The following is a 15,557-nucleotide window of genomic DNA, read 5'->3' on the forward strand; positions in this document are numbered from 1 at the left end:
ACAGGCCACTCCAGGATTCCATAACAGTGCTGCTGTGGACACAAACCAGCCCAAATCTGTAGTTTTAAGTCAGAGCTCCCTGTAACTGGAATTAAAGCCATGCTGCCAAATCCAGGAAGCCCCCTCAGCCCTGAGTCCTTGCAGGACAGCAGGATAATGGGATGTCCATGAAAACACAAATTTTTAACTCTTCCAGAGGATGATCCTGCACAAATCAGCCCCTAAAACACTTCTCCAGTCACAGCAGCACTGTGCAGTGCCACTTCTAATAATTTTTAAGGCCAAAGGTGCTCTGTCTGTTGTCCTTATTCATTTAAATGGTTGTCCACAAACCTTAGGCATTGGCAAGGATGAGGGATGTGAACATTTCCTAAGGAAGGAGCCCCCCAGGAGCTGGGGATAAACCTGAGAACCTTCCCAGGCAGTTGTGCCTCCCCTTGGGTGTTCTCCTCCTGCTCCAGGAGCCCCCTGGGTGTGGGGCAGGATGGGGATGAGCTGGTGCAGCCGCCACAGTGAGGCTCTCAGGGGGGAACAAATCACATCATGTCCTCACATTTCCTACTTACTCATTTCCATGAACAGCTGCCTCTTCTCTGCCATGGTCCTCCTCCTCTTCCCACTCTCCTCGATCATTCTGGAGACAAAAATGGCAAAAAAATAAAAAAACTTGTTTGTGTTGGGATTGCTGCTCCAAGAGCAGCTTGCTGTGAGCAGGATTGTGTCCCTCAGTGGGAACAGAGGGATTCTGTTTGGGAGCTGGGAATTCCAGGACAGACAGACACCTCTCCTCATCATCCCTCTGCACACACACACACACACTTCAGGTTTGTTAACACCTTCCAAAGCACGGCAAACATTAATTCTCAACCCTTCAACTGCTCTGAGCTGCATTAAACCCCGCAGAAAGACGCCAGGAAGAATTCCTTTGTGTTCCAAGGGGTTTTATTTATAAAAAACCAGAGCAAGTCAGGCCTCTCAGGAGCAGCTGAGGCAGAAAAAGGGGAGATGCTGCAGATGTGGGATGCTGGGGGTCATCCCACTCCTCTTCCCTGCAGGACCACGGAATCCTTCAGCTTGGAAAAGGCCTCCCCAGATTCGTGGGGATGGTGGGTTTGGCTTTAAATGAAACTTGTTAAAACCCATTTCACTTTGAACCCGAGGTCAAGTGGGATTTGCCAGGGAAGTAAAGAACTTCCAAAGAATTCAGCTGGAAATAAAACCAGTTTGGTGACAGAGGCCTCCCTTTCCTAGAAAAACAGATCAAAAGAGTGACAGGAGCAAGGAGGAGCTTGTGCCCCAAGGGAAGGGGGCACAGGGACAACCCAGCAGCTCTCAGGGCTTATTTCACTACACAGTCCTAAAACATATCAAATCTCAGCCCACTACAGCAAAAAAAAGGCAAATTAATTCAGCATCAGTGTAAAATCTGATTTATAATTCAGCCAATGATTACATTATTCTTTCCTTAGCTAATTCACCGACATAAAAACCATTAAATGTAGGTTTTTATGTGTCTGTCCCCCCCACAAAGAAAACAAAAATCCCAAACAACTCTTTCAGAGTCCCATCTGAGCTCTGAGCTGAAAACTCACTGCATTGCCTTGGGGTTTCCTGCTCTAGAAAGGCACAGACTCACAACCAACGTGCTGCTCTCTCTTTACTGATTTTTTGTTTTTAACAGGAAAAAAAAGCCCCAGTGGCATTTTTTAATGACTTGTAAAAGTTGGGGGTTTGGGGCACACGAACTTTCAATCCAATCTCATTTTCCAGAAAGGACCTGACAGAACCGTGACTTCATCTCTTTGCCTGGAAATTCCTCATTCAAGGAATCCCAGGATGGTTTGGGTGGGAAGGGAGATGAAATGCCACCCAGTGCCACCCCTGCCATGGCAGGGACACTTTGCACTGTGCCAGGCTCCTGTCCAGCCCTGGGCACTGCCAGGACAGCAGCTCCAGGTCATTGCCTGGACACAGCACCCCAGGGTGCCAGAGAATTCCTGGATGAAGAGGCCAGAGGGACCCAGACAGACACAGCTCCATTTCACACGAGTTCAGTGTCACCCCTGCAAGGAAAAGGAGGGGCTGAGCTGCCCCTGAAATGAGACCTGAGGGAGGGATCTGCTCTCTCCATCATCCCAGAATCCTTCAGCAGGAAAAGACTCCCCCAGAGCATCGAGTCCAACCTGATTCCCACCTTGTCACTGAGTGTCACCTCCAGGGATTCCTGGGACGCTCCAGGGATGGGGATCCAAACTTCCCCCAAGGCCTGAGCAGCCTTTCCCTGGGGAAATTCCTGCTGCTGTCCCCCCTGAGCCTGCCCTGGCCCAGCCTGAGGCCATCTCCCCTTGTCCTGTCCCTGTGCCCTGGGAGCAGAGCCCGACCCCCCCTGGCTGTCCCCTCCTGGCAGGGAGTTGTGCAGAGCCACAAGGTCCCTCCTGAGCTCCTTTTCTCCAGGCTCACCCCCTTTCCAGCCCCTCAGCCTCTCCTCCAGACTCCTCCTGGCTCACAAGGAGCAGAAGGTTTGTGCTTTTCCCCGGGGGAACAGCTCAGCCCTGGAGCTCAGCCCCAAGCCCATCAAAGGCATTCTTGGGACTCAGGAGCTGCTTCTTCCCTGCCCCAGAGTGAGAGGGGGAAAGAGCCCGGGGAGGATCTGGGCAGGGCTCACCCTCTGAACAGAGTGAGGAGAGAAGGCAGCAGTGGAAACACAGAATTGTTCAGGTGAGAAAACCCCACTGAGCCCAACCCTCCCCAGGCCACCACTGCCAATGTCCCCAGGGGCCACATCCCCAGGGCTTTAAACCCCTCCAGGGATGGGGACCCCAAACCTCCAGGGCTGCAGAGCCTTTCCAGGGAGGAATTGTTCCCAAAATCCACCCTGAGCCTGCCCTGGCCCAGCCCGAGGCCATTTCCTCTCCTCCTGTCCCAGTTCCCTGGGAAAAGAGCCCAACTCCCCCCTCACTGCCAAATACTTGGAGAAGTGGTGGAAATGAGGCTGGATGAGAATAATCGGCAAACCTGTTTTTAATCCCTGAGCCACGAGGCACAGGAGGATCCCCCGGAGATGAGGCTGGGAAAAGGAACATGGGGAGTGTCTCTCCAGCTAAAACAGGAGTGAACCAAACCCACAAGAACTGCAACTATGTTTGGGATGCAAATGACAGTGCTCAGCTCCCAAAAGAGGGAGGGGAGAGAGCAGCTCGGCCTGAGCTGGTTTGGGTTGTTAGGCTGGGTTCTTGGAAGGCTGCCTTTGGGGTTTGGTGAGGATTTGGGGGTTGGATTTGTTTGGTTGGTTGCTGACTTGTCGCTTTTTTTAAAAAAAAAAACCTGCAGCCAAAATCCAGGAGCAAAGAGCCAGAAACACACCGTGGAATGATGTGGCAGGCAGGAATTCCCCAGAGGGCTGCTCACAGGAGGGGAAAGCTCCCAAATAGAGAGACCCAGCATGGGTTTGGTTGGGTTGGAGAGACCTCAGAGCCCATCCAGTGTCACCCCTGCCATGGCAGGACACCTGCCACTGTCCCAGGGCCACCTCCCACTGTCCCAGTGTCACCTCCCACTGTCCCAGGGACACCTCCCACTGTCCCAGGGTCACCTCCCACTGTCCCAGGGTCACCTGCCACTGTCCAGGGCCACCTCCCACTGTCCCAGTGTCACCTCCCACTATCCCAGTGCCACCTCCCACTGTCCCAGGGTCACCTCCCGCTGTCCCAGGGTCACCTCCCACTGTCACAGTGTCACCTCCCACTGTCCCAGGGGCTCCAAGCCCTGTCCAGCCTGGCCTTGGGCACTGCCAGGGTCAGAAATCCAGTTCTTGGGAAATCCTTCTGGAAGAACGACCTTCAGCTAAAAGCAGCCAACAATGCAGTACCTGGGAAAAGCGCAGCTGAGTGTGTCTGATGGAAACTTCCACAGGTTTATCATTTCCCTCCATCCTTTCACCTTCTCTCCTTCTGCACAGGTACAACACTTGTGTGGCCTCAGGAGCACCCTCTGACACAGTTCACAGCAAAGACAACTCACAAATCCAGCTACTGGGGGAAATTCTACACTCAGCCACCATGGAAAAGAGCTTTAATGAACTCACATTTTTCCTGTTGGACGCCTTTTCTCTCTCCCAGAGCCCTGTGCCAGCACAGCAGTGAGATTTGCAGCTCTCTGGCTGCAGGGAGATGCTGGCAGCCCCCAGAGAGCCCTGGTTGTGTCCCCCAGGTTCAGCCAAGATTACAGGACTCTCCTTAGCAGCTTTGGCTCTCGCTGGAGCTCATGAGCTGGAGGTGAGCACAGCTCCAGAGCACAGCTCAGGAAATCCCCACAGACGGGTTTGGGTCACTGAATTTTGTTCCATTCTGTCAGGAACAGTCCAGAGGAGGTTCTGACCTTTAGGGTTTGGTGCCCAAGCCCAGACACTGGTCTGCACTGAGCCACAGCCTCCTGGCCAAGGGCAGGAGCAGAGCAAGGAAAGTTCATTCAGCACTTATTAAATCTGACTTGGTTCACATTCTTGGTGTTGCACGTCATTAGAAATGATATTTGATGTCACTGATTAAACTGCAGTTGCTGCATGAGAATAAAACCGTGCCCACAGCTATTTATGGTCAGGAATAACTTGTAATTAAATCACAAAACCACTTTGGGGCATGGTTCTGCTTGACACAGGGAAGGAGCCTCAGTGACTTTCTGCCATTCTTGTGACTTTTTCCATTTTCCTGCCATTCCTGGTGCTCCAAGGCAAAGCTTTCTCCCTGTCAGTTCACTCACTCTTAAAAATGTACCTAATAAATAACAGAACTGGGATGAAGGTGTTGACTAGAAGCTGAGGGCAAACCTGTGCTGGCAGAAAAAGTTACTGCTGTCCCTCTGCTTTGGCATTTTCCTGAGCTTCTGAACTCACCTGCCTTCAACTGGCATTTGACTGAAATTACCTAAAATCATTTCTGAACTGCCATCAATGCTTTGTTCAAGTATAAAATTAAACTTATGAAATAAAAGTCTTTATATTCGTCCATCACAGATTTCAATAACAACACAAAGTTTAACACAATAATAAAAATAATAAATAATAAATAAATAATAAATAATAAATAAAATATAATATAATAATAATAAATAAAAATAAAAATAATAAATAATAAAAACACAAAGTATTTTTCCTTTTCTGTCCTACTCTGAACAAGGACCCCACAATTACTGATTTAATCCCCTCCCTCTGTCTATCCAAAATACCTGATTCGTTTCTCATTAATTTCTTTCTTCTCCTGGCTCATTTTCCGAGTCCCTTTCCTCAGCAGTCAAACATAATTAATCAAAAACACTCCTTTGTTCCCCTGTGCCCTTTCCTAGGAAGAGTGACCCAAAGTGATTTCAGGGGACACATCTGACCCCTCAAAGAGACAAACCTTTATTATTTACTTGAGTAGATTGGCAACATCTTTTAAAGCCCATTTTAACCACTTCTGACTATTCTTCTAATTTATCTTTAACATTTAAAACTCTGCTCCCATCATTGATAGAATCAGTAACTGAAGCAAAAGCAACTGTGCACAGAAGTATGAAAAATACCCCAAAATGTTATTTCTGCATGTCCAGCAAGAAGAGGAGCATCTCTGGGAAGCTCCTTCCAGGAGCAGCTTCCCCAAACCACAAAGGTCTGGGGTTTTTCCTCATGTTTTCACATGTCCTGGACTCAGATGATTGTGCAAGATCTTTGCAACCCCAAAGTGGCTCCAGCCTCAGAGGGTGGGAGTAAAACCAACACTTGGACAAGAACCAAGCAGTGGATTGTAACTTCCCAGTGATTACAGCTCTGCAGTGAAATTCTGAACAGGTCAATGGTTTCTTTTTTTTTTTTTTTTTTTGTTCTCTCCATAAATCCAAAAGTGGATCCAAAGCTGCTCTGGAAGATTCTGCAAAAAAAACCTGCCCAAATAATGCAGGAGAGGCAAAAAAACCCCCCAAATATTGAAACAGAAAAGCTTTCCTGCCATTCCTGCTGGAACTGGGAGCTTTTCCCTGGTTTGCAGGACACAGAGCCCTCAGGGGCTGGGAATACCTGGGACAGGGACACTCCTGGCTGGGCACACCCTGGGGCTGGAGGGATCCAGCTGGGAATGGGCACCATGGGTGGTGTGGACACAGGGATGGAGGCCACCAAGGGCCACCCCAGGGTCACCCCAGGGCTGGGATGGGGATGTGCTGGGGACAGAGAGCTCTGCACAGGGATCAGGACAGGCTGCATGGGGCCAGGGGTCACAGCAAGCCCAGGGAATGCTGCAGGATGGGAACAGAGCCCCAGGAGCAGCTGAGGTGATGCTGAGATATTAATTTTAAAGAATTAAGGACTTTAGTTAAAGAATTAGACGTGGACTTGCTGACGTAGACTTCCCTTTACATTTTGAAGAATAAAAGACTTTAGCACGTAGACTCCCCTTTTACTAACTAGACATTGCTGAGGTAAACTTCCTTTTTTTAACATAAGCCGGATTTAAGGAACCGATAAATCAGGAGACTTTAATCAATAGACTCCAAGAACACAATGTGATCATAAATCAGAGAGTCTTGAGAAAACAGGATCCAAGTGTCACCAACACTAAAAGGTTAAAAAGGCAAAGCGAGGAAGACCCATCTTACTTCATCATTTTGAGACCCCACCCCCTAAAAAGGACCACCGACCCATTTCAAAGAACAAACTAATTGCTTTTTGGCTAATTACCATACGAAGCGGGGAATGGGATGGAGCAGAGTCATGAATATGCATTTGTGTTTTGGGTATTCAACACTTTTGGACATAAAAAGACCCTGTGAGCATCTGTAAATTGTGGTGTGTATTTGGGAGCTATCCCACACACTGCCTGGTGTGTAATAAACACACACTTTCTAACTTCAAACTGTTAGAGAGTCTTTGTCTGTCAGAGTTGGATATTGGTATTAGATCAATATCCATATTTTTTAACGAATCAATGCCTGCAGAGGAGCAGAGGCTGCACAGAGCTAAAGGAGTAAAGCAGGGATTTGTTAAAAGGTCTTTGAAGGATACACCTTGGGCAGCACAAGAGTCTGGCCGTGGCTCCAGCCCAGATGGATGAGTTGTCACCCTTTTTTAAGTTTTGACCCATTTCCATATTGGGGTTAATGGTGCAATGACAGCTCCAGGTTACTGTGGTGGTGTGTTTGTCTTTATTGTATGCTCTCTGTTTTCTTTGGATGGTTTGCTCCAGTTCTGCCCAGGTTTATTCCCTCTCTGAATTGTCTATCGCTGCCCAAACTGCCTTTTGCCCCATCTAACCTCAATGGCAATCCTCCCCAATCCCTGCCCTTTGTTCTGGAAAGTTCCCTGTCAGTCCTCAGTGTCCCAACTCCTCCCAAAGTTGTCAATCCATGGCCAAGGCCACCCTTAGGTCCAGAAGTTTCCATGTTCCTCGATGCCCCATTGGTCTCCTCCAGCAGGATCCTCCCTGTTGGTTTTATTTTGGAAATCCCTCCTGCAGCTCCTCCCTCACACAATCCCTGTTGGCTGGAGAAATGGATCCACCCTGTTTCAAATACTCTGTAAGAAGTGCTGCTTTTTCTTCTTGTTCCTGAGCCTCTCTGGAGGAAAACTGGGGCTGGGACAGGATTGTTCTGAGCTGTGAGGAGCCAACACTGAAATTCAGAGTTACACACCGATGCAGGGCAGAACCTGGAACATGTGAAAGCTGGAATTTGAGGCATTAGAGGGAGCTGGGAAGGGGCTGGGGCCCCAGGAGAGGCTGAGGAGCTGGAAAGGGGCTGAGGCTGGAGAAAAGGAGCTCAGGAGGGACCTTGTGGCTCTGCACAACTCCCTGCCAGGAGGGGACAGCCAGGGGGGCTCGGGCTCTGCTCCCAGGGCACAGGGACAGGACAAGGGGAGATGGCCTCAGGCTGGGCCAGGGCAGGCTCAGGGGGGACAGCAGCAGGAATTTCCCCAGGGAAAGGCTGCTCAGGCCTTGGGGGAAGTTTGGATCCCCATCCCTGGAGTGTCCCAGGACTCCTGGATGTGACCCTCAGTGACAAAATGAGGATTGGGCACAGGATGGAGTCAGAGGGCTTTTACAACCCAAATCACTCTGTGATTCCAGGAAAAACCCCAGGTCCAGGCCCCAGGGTGAGCCCAAGAACCTCAGCTGCCCCTGGTCAGAAACTGCTCAGGATTGTACCGGCTCCAAGTTAAACAAAGATGGAACAAGTAACAATATCTCATCAGAGGCTTCTTTCAAAGCCTTGCCAAACTTTTAACACGGGTTCCCTCCAGACAAAACAGAACTAAAGCTGTGCCCCTGTTGGGTAAGACAAGTGAAATATTCCAGGAGGGGTTTGGAGCAGTGAGAAGCTGGAAATAGTCTAATGAAGGGCTTACCCCTCCCTCTCGGGAAGGGAAAACTGGTTTTTTTGTGGAGGTGATTTGTGAGCACTCAGTGCTTCCAAAAGAACCTGGCAAAGCCTTCCCTCTCAGCACTGATACACTCATAAAAAGAATAAATGCTGTTTAGAGGAGATACAGAGCTCCAGTTCAAAGTTAGAGAGTGCTAGAATTAAGATTTAATGGAGAATTTTAAGCAGAAGAAGAGACGTGAAGCCCTTTGCTCCTAAGAAAAAAGGAGAGCTCTGGTTTTAGAGACTTTGGAGATGGAATGAAAAAAAAAAAATCTCTGTTTTATACTAAAAGCAGCATCCTTAAACAGCACTCCAACTAAGCAGCCATGACCCACGTGCAGTGTTGAAGAACCTGAGAAAGGTTCTCTTTCCAAGAGAAACCTCAGAGAAGCAGCTCAGAGTTCAGAGGCACAGGAACTGCTCTGTGCTGCCAGTAAAGAACCTCCAGAGAAGTCTGAAGAGAAGCTCCTCTCCTAAAGAACTGAGAAAAGATTATTTTAAATGGTAAAAGTGACCAAAGGCCATAAGTTTTGTCCCTTTGTTGTTTGTAAAAAAGCAAACACTTTGTAGTAGGAAGAAGAGTACTCTGAAAGTTGCCTTTTAATTCTCATTTTCTTCTTTTAGCGTGTGTGTGTGTTAATAAATCTATTTGTTGGCCTTTAAGTTAAACCTGTTTTGCCTTTTTTTTCCCTAATCCTACCTCCAGAAGAAAGGGCACTGAAACCACTACACTAAATCTGGCCAAGAGAAAGAGTCAAACTCCAACTCTCTCTGCAGGAGAGAATTCCCCAAGTGCCTCTGCACCTGACTGCTGTAATATAATAAATATAATATAATAAATATAATAAATATAGTGATATCAGGGGGGTTCTGAGCTGCATTCCTGCCCTTTCCCCCCTGAACCCAGACACCACACAGGGAATTTCCTGTGGCAGCAGGGAAATTCCAGTCAACACCTGGGCACAGGAGCTGCTTCCCCATCACAACTGACTGCTGAGGTTTCATTCATTCATTTCACCTCCTGCAGTCACTTACAGGTGCAATCTTCCTCAGCAGCTCCACAGGTCTAACCTAAAATAACTGGAAGTTTGTGAAGTGTTAGCTGTTACTGAAAGGGGACAGGAGCAGGGATTGCCATTGATCGAAATTAAATTGCCATTAATTTAAATTAATCGCCGTTAATTTAAAATCTCCCTGCCCCAGGCACTGGGAAGTGAATAACACACAGGTCTGACAGCCTGGACTCAGACACACACAGCACCTTCCTCAAAAGTGCTCCTCCCTGCTCCTACAAACTGGGGTTTCTTTCCACAGGAACAACATAAGCCTGAAGTAAAAGTCCAGCTGATGGCGCTTGCCATTGCTTCTGGAAAATTACAGAGTTTTTATCCCTTAGTTTTGGCACTTCCTGTTTAAAAAAAAAAAATAATTAGAAAGAAATGAAGTTAAGGCCTCAGCTCCCTCCCTGTTGGTTTTACACCCCTTTGCTCCCCACCTCAGAACCACAGACTCACCCAGGAGCACTGAGGCCAGCCTTTGACCAAACAAAGTGAAGAGCTGCACTGAGACTGAAAAACGCCTCACCTCACAACCAGCCAGTAACTACTTAAAACTACTATGATTTTAATCTTTTTATAACCACAGCACTTCCTTTAGACATCCCACTCTTTTAAAATCCAGTGATGAACTGGCACCTGCTGCCATAATTCCCTTTGTTCCCACAGAAACACGTGGCCAAGCAGAATGTGCTGCCTGCTGTGGAATTTTAAGGTCTCCTACTATTTCTTGCAGATCTAGGCTGCCTGAAACTCTTCATTATGTAAGTTTTTTAATAAATCTGTATTACTTAAGCACAGCTGAGAAGTTAAAATACTTCAGTCCTAAAGCCCACAGGACTGGGAAAGGCCCATGGAGCTATTTAAATACAGGTACAGCTTATAAATAGAAACCTGTTTGAACAATGAACCAGAGACAATAAAATCACAGATTCTTCTCCCTGGCACCAAAAGGGAAATAATTAACGTAATAAAAAGGTTATGAATTCAAATCCTCACCTGAATCACCTTAGCTGAATCCCATTTTAGGCTCTCTAAGCCCCCCCAGAGCAGCCCACACAGGCAGGCTGAGCTCAGGCTGCTTCAGGCAGCAACCCAGCCCCAAAGCCTGCCTTAAAACTGCCTTTTAAACTTCCAAACTGGCTGTTTCCCTCCTCAAAACCTGCCCCAGCTTCCACAGCAGACAGCTGAGAACATCCACCTGGGTTAAAGGGGCTGCACAACTCAGAACATTGTCCTGGTTTAGGGCAGATTTGGGAGAAAAGCCCTGAATAGGGTCCCTCTGGGGAGCAGACCCAAGCAGCCCCTCCTCCAACTGCTCCAGGAAAGAACTCCCTGGGAGAAAAGTGGAAAAAAACACGATTTATTTTACAAACAAAGTGCCCACAGGCCTAAAGAATGAATAAACGAAACCATAAAATCTTTTGTTACTCTGAAGGAAGATGGTAAATTCACAAGTCCCTGCCAGGGGCTGCAGCTCAGCTCCCTCTGTCCCTTTTCAGCTCCTCTGGTGCTGACACAAGGTCCAGGTGCCAGCCCTGGGTCCTCCTCGGGGCTTTTCAGTCCACAGCAGGTTTAAACATACAAGAAAAAGGAAAAAAAAACCAAAACAAACAGTCCAGGGAGCTTCTCTGCCTCAGCTGGCTAAAGTCAGAGCAAAAAGGATTCCTGTCCACTGCTGTCTGTGCCTCAGCTGAACAGTCCCAGAACAGGAGTGCAGAGGAGTGAGGGCTGCTTTTCCAACCAAACTGCACTCTGATTCCTGCCCTGCTTCACCCTCAGAACCAGCCTGAAAGGTGCACAACTCAGCCTACAGCACACACAGAGCAGAGAGCTGGGGACACAAACATCACAGAGTCACCCCAGGACAAAGATCCGCCTCGTTGGGATGGATTAAAGCTCTGCTACAACATCCACCTTGGTTGAAGGGCTGCACAACCCTTAAATCCACCCAGGGCTCCAAGTTCTCACTGCCCCTTCACCTGTGCTGCGTGGGGAAAAGTTCCATTTTTACAGCTGTCGCTGCAAAAGCCCTTTTCCTTTCATTATGGCTCCTTCCTAAAGCCTCTCCAGCAGCCAGCACTGCCCAGAACATTTACTGCTGTGGGGTCCTGGGATAAAGCAGAGGCCTGACTGCCTCAGCTGTAACACAGCCAGCAAATAAAGCCATTTACTGTTCCCAAACTCCCCCAGCCTGCTCCAAACCCGGGGAGTTTGGGACAATGCTGGCTGCATTCAGCACCACAGCAACTGCAGGGAACAATGAGGGTGTCCCATGGAGCTCACAGGAGGTCCTGGATGTGTCTCCTTAAACACAGAATTCTGCAGCTGGCAGGAACCAGCTCTGACAGCCCAGGAGCTGCTCCCTTGGGACTGACCCAGCAGCAGCTCTGGGGTGGCCCCAGCAGCCCCAGAACAAGAAAAATCCTGTGCAGGATGACAGAACAAGCAGAAACCCAAAGAGGATTTCCCAGGGGAGCAGTCCAGGAAAAGGCCTAAGGCAGAGACCTCTGGAGCAGCATCCTACACACACAGGGAAGCATTTAAGGCTCAGAGGAAACCTGGAACTGAAACCTGTGACCTTCTGAACCGCTGCATCAGGCACCTGGTTTGTCAGTGGGCAGCTGCAGCAGACAGTGAGCAAAGGTTTGAGTGGGGAGGGACCTTAAAGGGGAGTTCAGTGCCACCCCTGGGGCCCTGGCAGTGCCCAAGGCCACCTTGGAGCACCCTGGGACAGGGGAAGGTGTCCCACGGCAGGAGGGGTGGAATTAAATGTTTAAAGTTCCTTCCCACCCAAAGCATTCCGTAATTCTGTGATTCACCTTCCCCAGATGAGGGATGTGTTGCACACAAACACAATTGAAACAGAAGGTTCCATCTTTTTACCTGATCCCATCTTTTCACGTGCCCAACACATGACAGAAAATGCAGAAGTCACTGCTTCTGCCGAGTTTGTCAGAAATGAAAAATGTCAGTATCAGTTTCCTGAGTGGAAGAAGCAGGCAAGTGAACATACAAAACACAAGATTTTAAGGTCAGTACCACAGTCAATCTCAACAGATCCCGTTACCTGAATCACACTGAGAAGTCTCTCAGGGCAACTTCCACTGTCCTGGGCTCACTTCCTTCTTCAGACATTTAAACGACAACCTAAAGAGATACAAAAAACCACCAAGTGAGCTTTTCCTCCAACAAAGCAGAGGTTTTCCACGGAGAAGTTACACTGCCTTATTTCACAGCCACGGTGCTGCTTCTGCCCTGGCGGCTGCTCCCCTTAACCCCAAAGCAATTGGTGTTACACATTCCGGGCGTCCCGTTAACCCCAAAGCAATTTGTGTTACACATTCCGGGTATCCTCCAAAGCAATTGGTGTTACACATTCCGGGTATCCTCCAAAGCAATGGAGCCTGCACATTCCGGGTGTCCCGTTAACACCAAAGCAATTGGTGTTACACATTCCAGGTATCCTCCAAAGCAATGCAGCCTGCACATTCCGGGTATCCCGGTAACCCCAAAGCAATTGGTGTTACACATTCCGGGTATTCCCTTAACACCACAGCAATTGGTGTTACACATTCCGGGTGTCCTCCAAAGCAATTTGTGTTACACATTCCGGGTATCCTCCAAAGCAATGCAGCCTGCACATTCCGGGTGTCCCGTTAACCCCACAGCAACGGAGCCCGCACATTCCGGGTATGCCGTTAACACCACAGCAATTGGAGTTACACATTCCGGGTATCCTCCAAAGCAATGAAGCCTGCACATTCCGGGTATCCCGGTAACCCCACAGCAATGCAGCCCGCACATTCCGGTTCCCTGCCAGCAGCCGTTCTGCGGCCGGAACAGCAGGGCACGGCCGAAGCAGCGGCCCACGGCCCCAGCGCGGTGCCGCCTGCCCGGCCGGGCGCTGTCCCCTCCCGGCTGTCCCCTCAGGGCCCCGCCGCCCCCAGCCGTACCTCAGCCGCCGCCGGGGCTCCGGGCTCCAGGGCCGGCCTCAGCCGCCGCCGCCGCGCTCCAGCGCTCCCGGCCGCCGCCGCGCGGGGCGCCGGCCAATCAGAGCCCGCCTCCGCCGGGGGCTCGCGGCCCCCCGCCAATCCCCGCCCGCCCGGCCCCGCCTCCGCGCGCCCCTCAGCCAATCGGCGCGCGGCGTCCCCTGGCGCGCTGCCGCTCCCCGCCGCAGCGCGCGCGCGCCGCTCGGCGCTCACCCCGGGGCGCGGCGGGACCGCGCAGGCGCAGCGCGAGACGCCGAGGGGGCGGCCCCGCCCCCGGCCCGCGCTGAGGGGCTGGGGCCGCCTGAGGGGAGCGGGGAGCGCGGAGCGATGGCCGGGCCGGCGTGGGGGAGTCTCTGGGCCGTGGCTGTGCCTTCTGCGGCATCGCTCAGCGCCGTCCGAGCCATGGCTGTGCCTGCTGCGGCATCGCTCAGCGCCGTCCGAGCCATGGCTGTGCCTTCTGCTGCATCGCTCAGCGCCGTCCGAGCCATGGCTGTCCCTTCTGCGCCATCCCTCAGCGCCATCTGAGCCATGGCTGTCCCTTCTGCGGCATCCCTCAGCGCCGTCCGAGCCATGGCTGTGCCTTCTGCGCCATCCCTCAGCGCCGTCCGAGCCATGGCTGTCCCTTCTGCGGCATCGCTCAGCGCCATCCGAGCCATGGCTGTCCCTTCTGCGGCATCGCTCAGCGCCGTCCGAACCATGGCTGTGCCTTCTGCGCCATCCCTCAGCGCCAACCGCTCAGCACCGTGTGAGCCATGGCTGTCCCTCAGCACCGTCCGCTCAGCGCGGTGTAAGCCATGGCTGTCCCCTCAGCACCGTGTCACCCATGGCTGTCCTTTCTGCGGCATCCCTCAGCGGCAACCGCTCAGCACCGTGTGAGCCATGGCTGTCCCCTGAGCACCGTGTGAGCCATGGCTGTCCCCTCAGCACCGTGTCACCCATGGCTGTCCCTCAGCACCGTGTGAGCCATGGCTGTCCCCTCAGCACCGTGTCACCCATGGCTGTCCCCTCAGCACCGTGTCACCCATGGCTGTCCCCTCAGCACCCTGTGAGCCATGGCTGTCCCTCAGCACCGTGTCACCCATGGCTGTCCCCTCAGCACCGTGTCACCCATGGCTGTCTCCTCAGCACCGTGTCACCCATGGCTGTCCCCTGAGCACCATGAGCCATGGCTGTCCCCTCAGCACCATGAGCCATGGCTGTCCCTCAGCACTGTGTCACCCATGGCTGTCCCCTCAGCACCGTGTGAGCCATGGCGGTCCCCTCAGCACCGTGTCATCCATAGCTGTCCCTCAGCACCGTGTCACCCATGGCTGTCCCCTCAGCACCGTGTCACCCATGGCTGTCCCCTCAGCGCTGTAAGCCATGGCTGTCCCCTCAGCACCGTGTCACCCGTGGCTGTCCCCTCAGCACCGTGTGTGCCATGGCTGTCCCCTCAGCACCGTGTCACCCATGGCTGTCCCCTCAGCACCTTGAGCCATGGCTGTCCCCTCAGCACCGTGTCAGCCATGGCTGTCCCCTCAGCACCGTGTCACCCATGGCTGTCCCCTGAGCACCATGAGCCATGGCTGTCCCCTCAGCACCGTGTGAGCCATGGCTGTCCCTCAGCACCTTGTCAGCCATTTCTGTCCCTCAGAGCTGTGAACAGCAGCCATCCTTCAGGACAGTCCCCTCAGAGCTGTGAGCGGCGGCCGTCTCCTCAGCGCCCAGCCACAGCCATTGCTCAGCGCTGTCCCCTCAGTTTCGTGGCCGGAGCCCCTCTGGAGCCGGGCTGGGAGAGCTGGGGGTGCTCACCTGGACAGGAGAAGGCTCCAGGGAGAGCTCAGAGCATCTTCCAGGGCCTAAAGGGGCTCCAGGAGAGCTGCAGAGGGACTGGGGACAAGGGCTGCAGGGACAGGACACAGGGAATGGCTTCCCAGTGCCCAGGGCAGGGCTGGATGGCATCTGGGGCAGGAATTGTTCCCTGGCAGGGTGGGCAGGGCTGGCACAGGGTGCCCAGAGCAGCTGGGGCTGCCCCTGGATCCCTGGCAGTGCCCAAGGCCAGGCTGGACACTGGGGTTGGAGCCCCTGGGACAGTGGGAGGTGACCCTGGGACAGTGGGAGGTGGCCCTGGGACAGTGGGAGG

At 51.9% G+C, this 15,557-nt stretch overlaps 1 protein-coding gene across 1 annotated transcript in view; it reads right to left on the minus strand.

The window, feature by feature from the left end:
- The window catches only part of DTNB (dystrobrevin beta), a 177,956-nt gene that overhangs the window by 154,123 nt on the left and 8,276 nt on the right, over positions 1-15,557 (minus strand). The window contains exons 2-3 of the mRNA XM_066314554.1: positions 12,514-12,593; positions 567-634 (exon numbers count right to left, since the gene is read on the minus strand). Coding sequence (XP_066170651.1) covers positions 567-633 — 67 coding nt within the window. The 5' untranslated portion in view covers position 634; positions 12,514-12,593. The remainder of the gene's footprint in view (positions 1-566; positions 635-12,513; positions 12,594-15,557) is intronic.

Source organism: Sylvia atricapilla, chromosome 3 (assembly GCF_009819655.1).
Source record: "Sylvia atricapilla isolate bSylAtr1 chromosome 3, bSylAtr1.pri, whole genome shotgun sequence".
NCBI lineage: Eukaryota > Metazoa > Chordata > Aves > Passeriformes > Sylviidae > Sylvia > Sylvia atricapilla.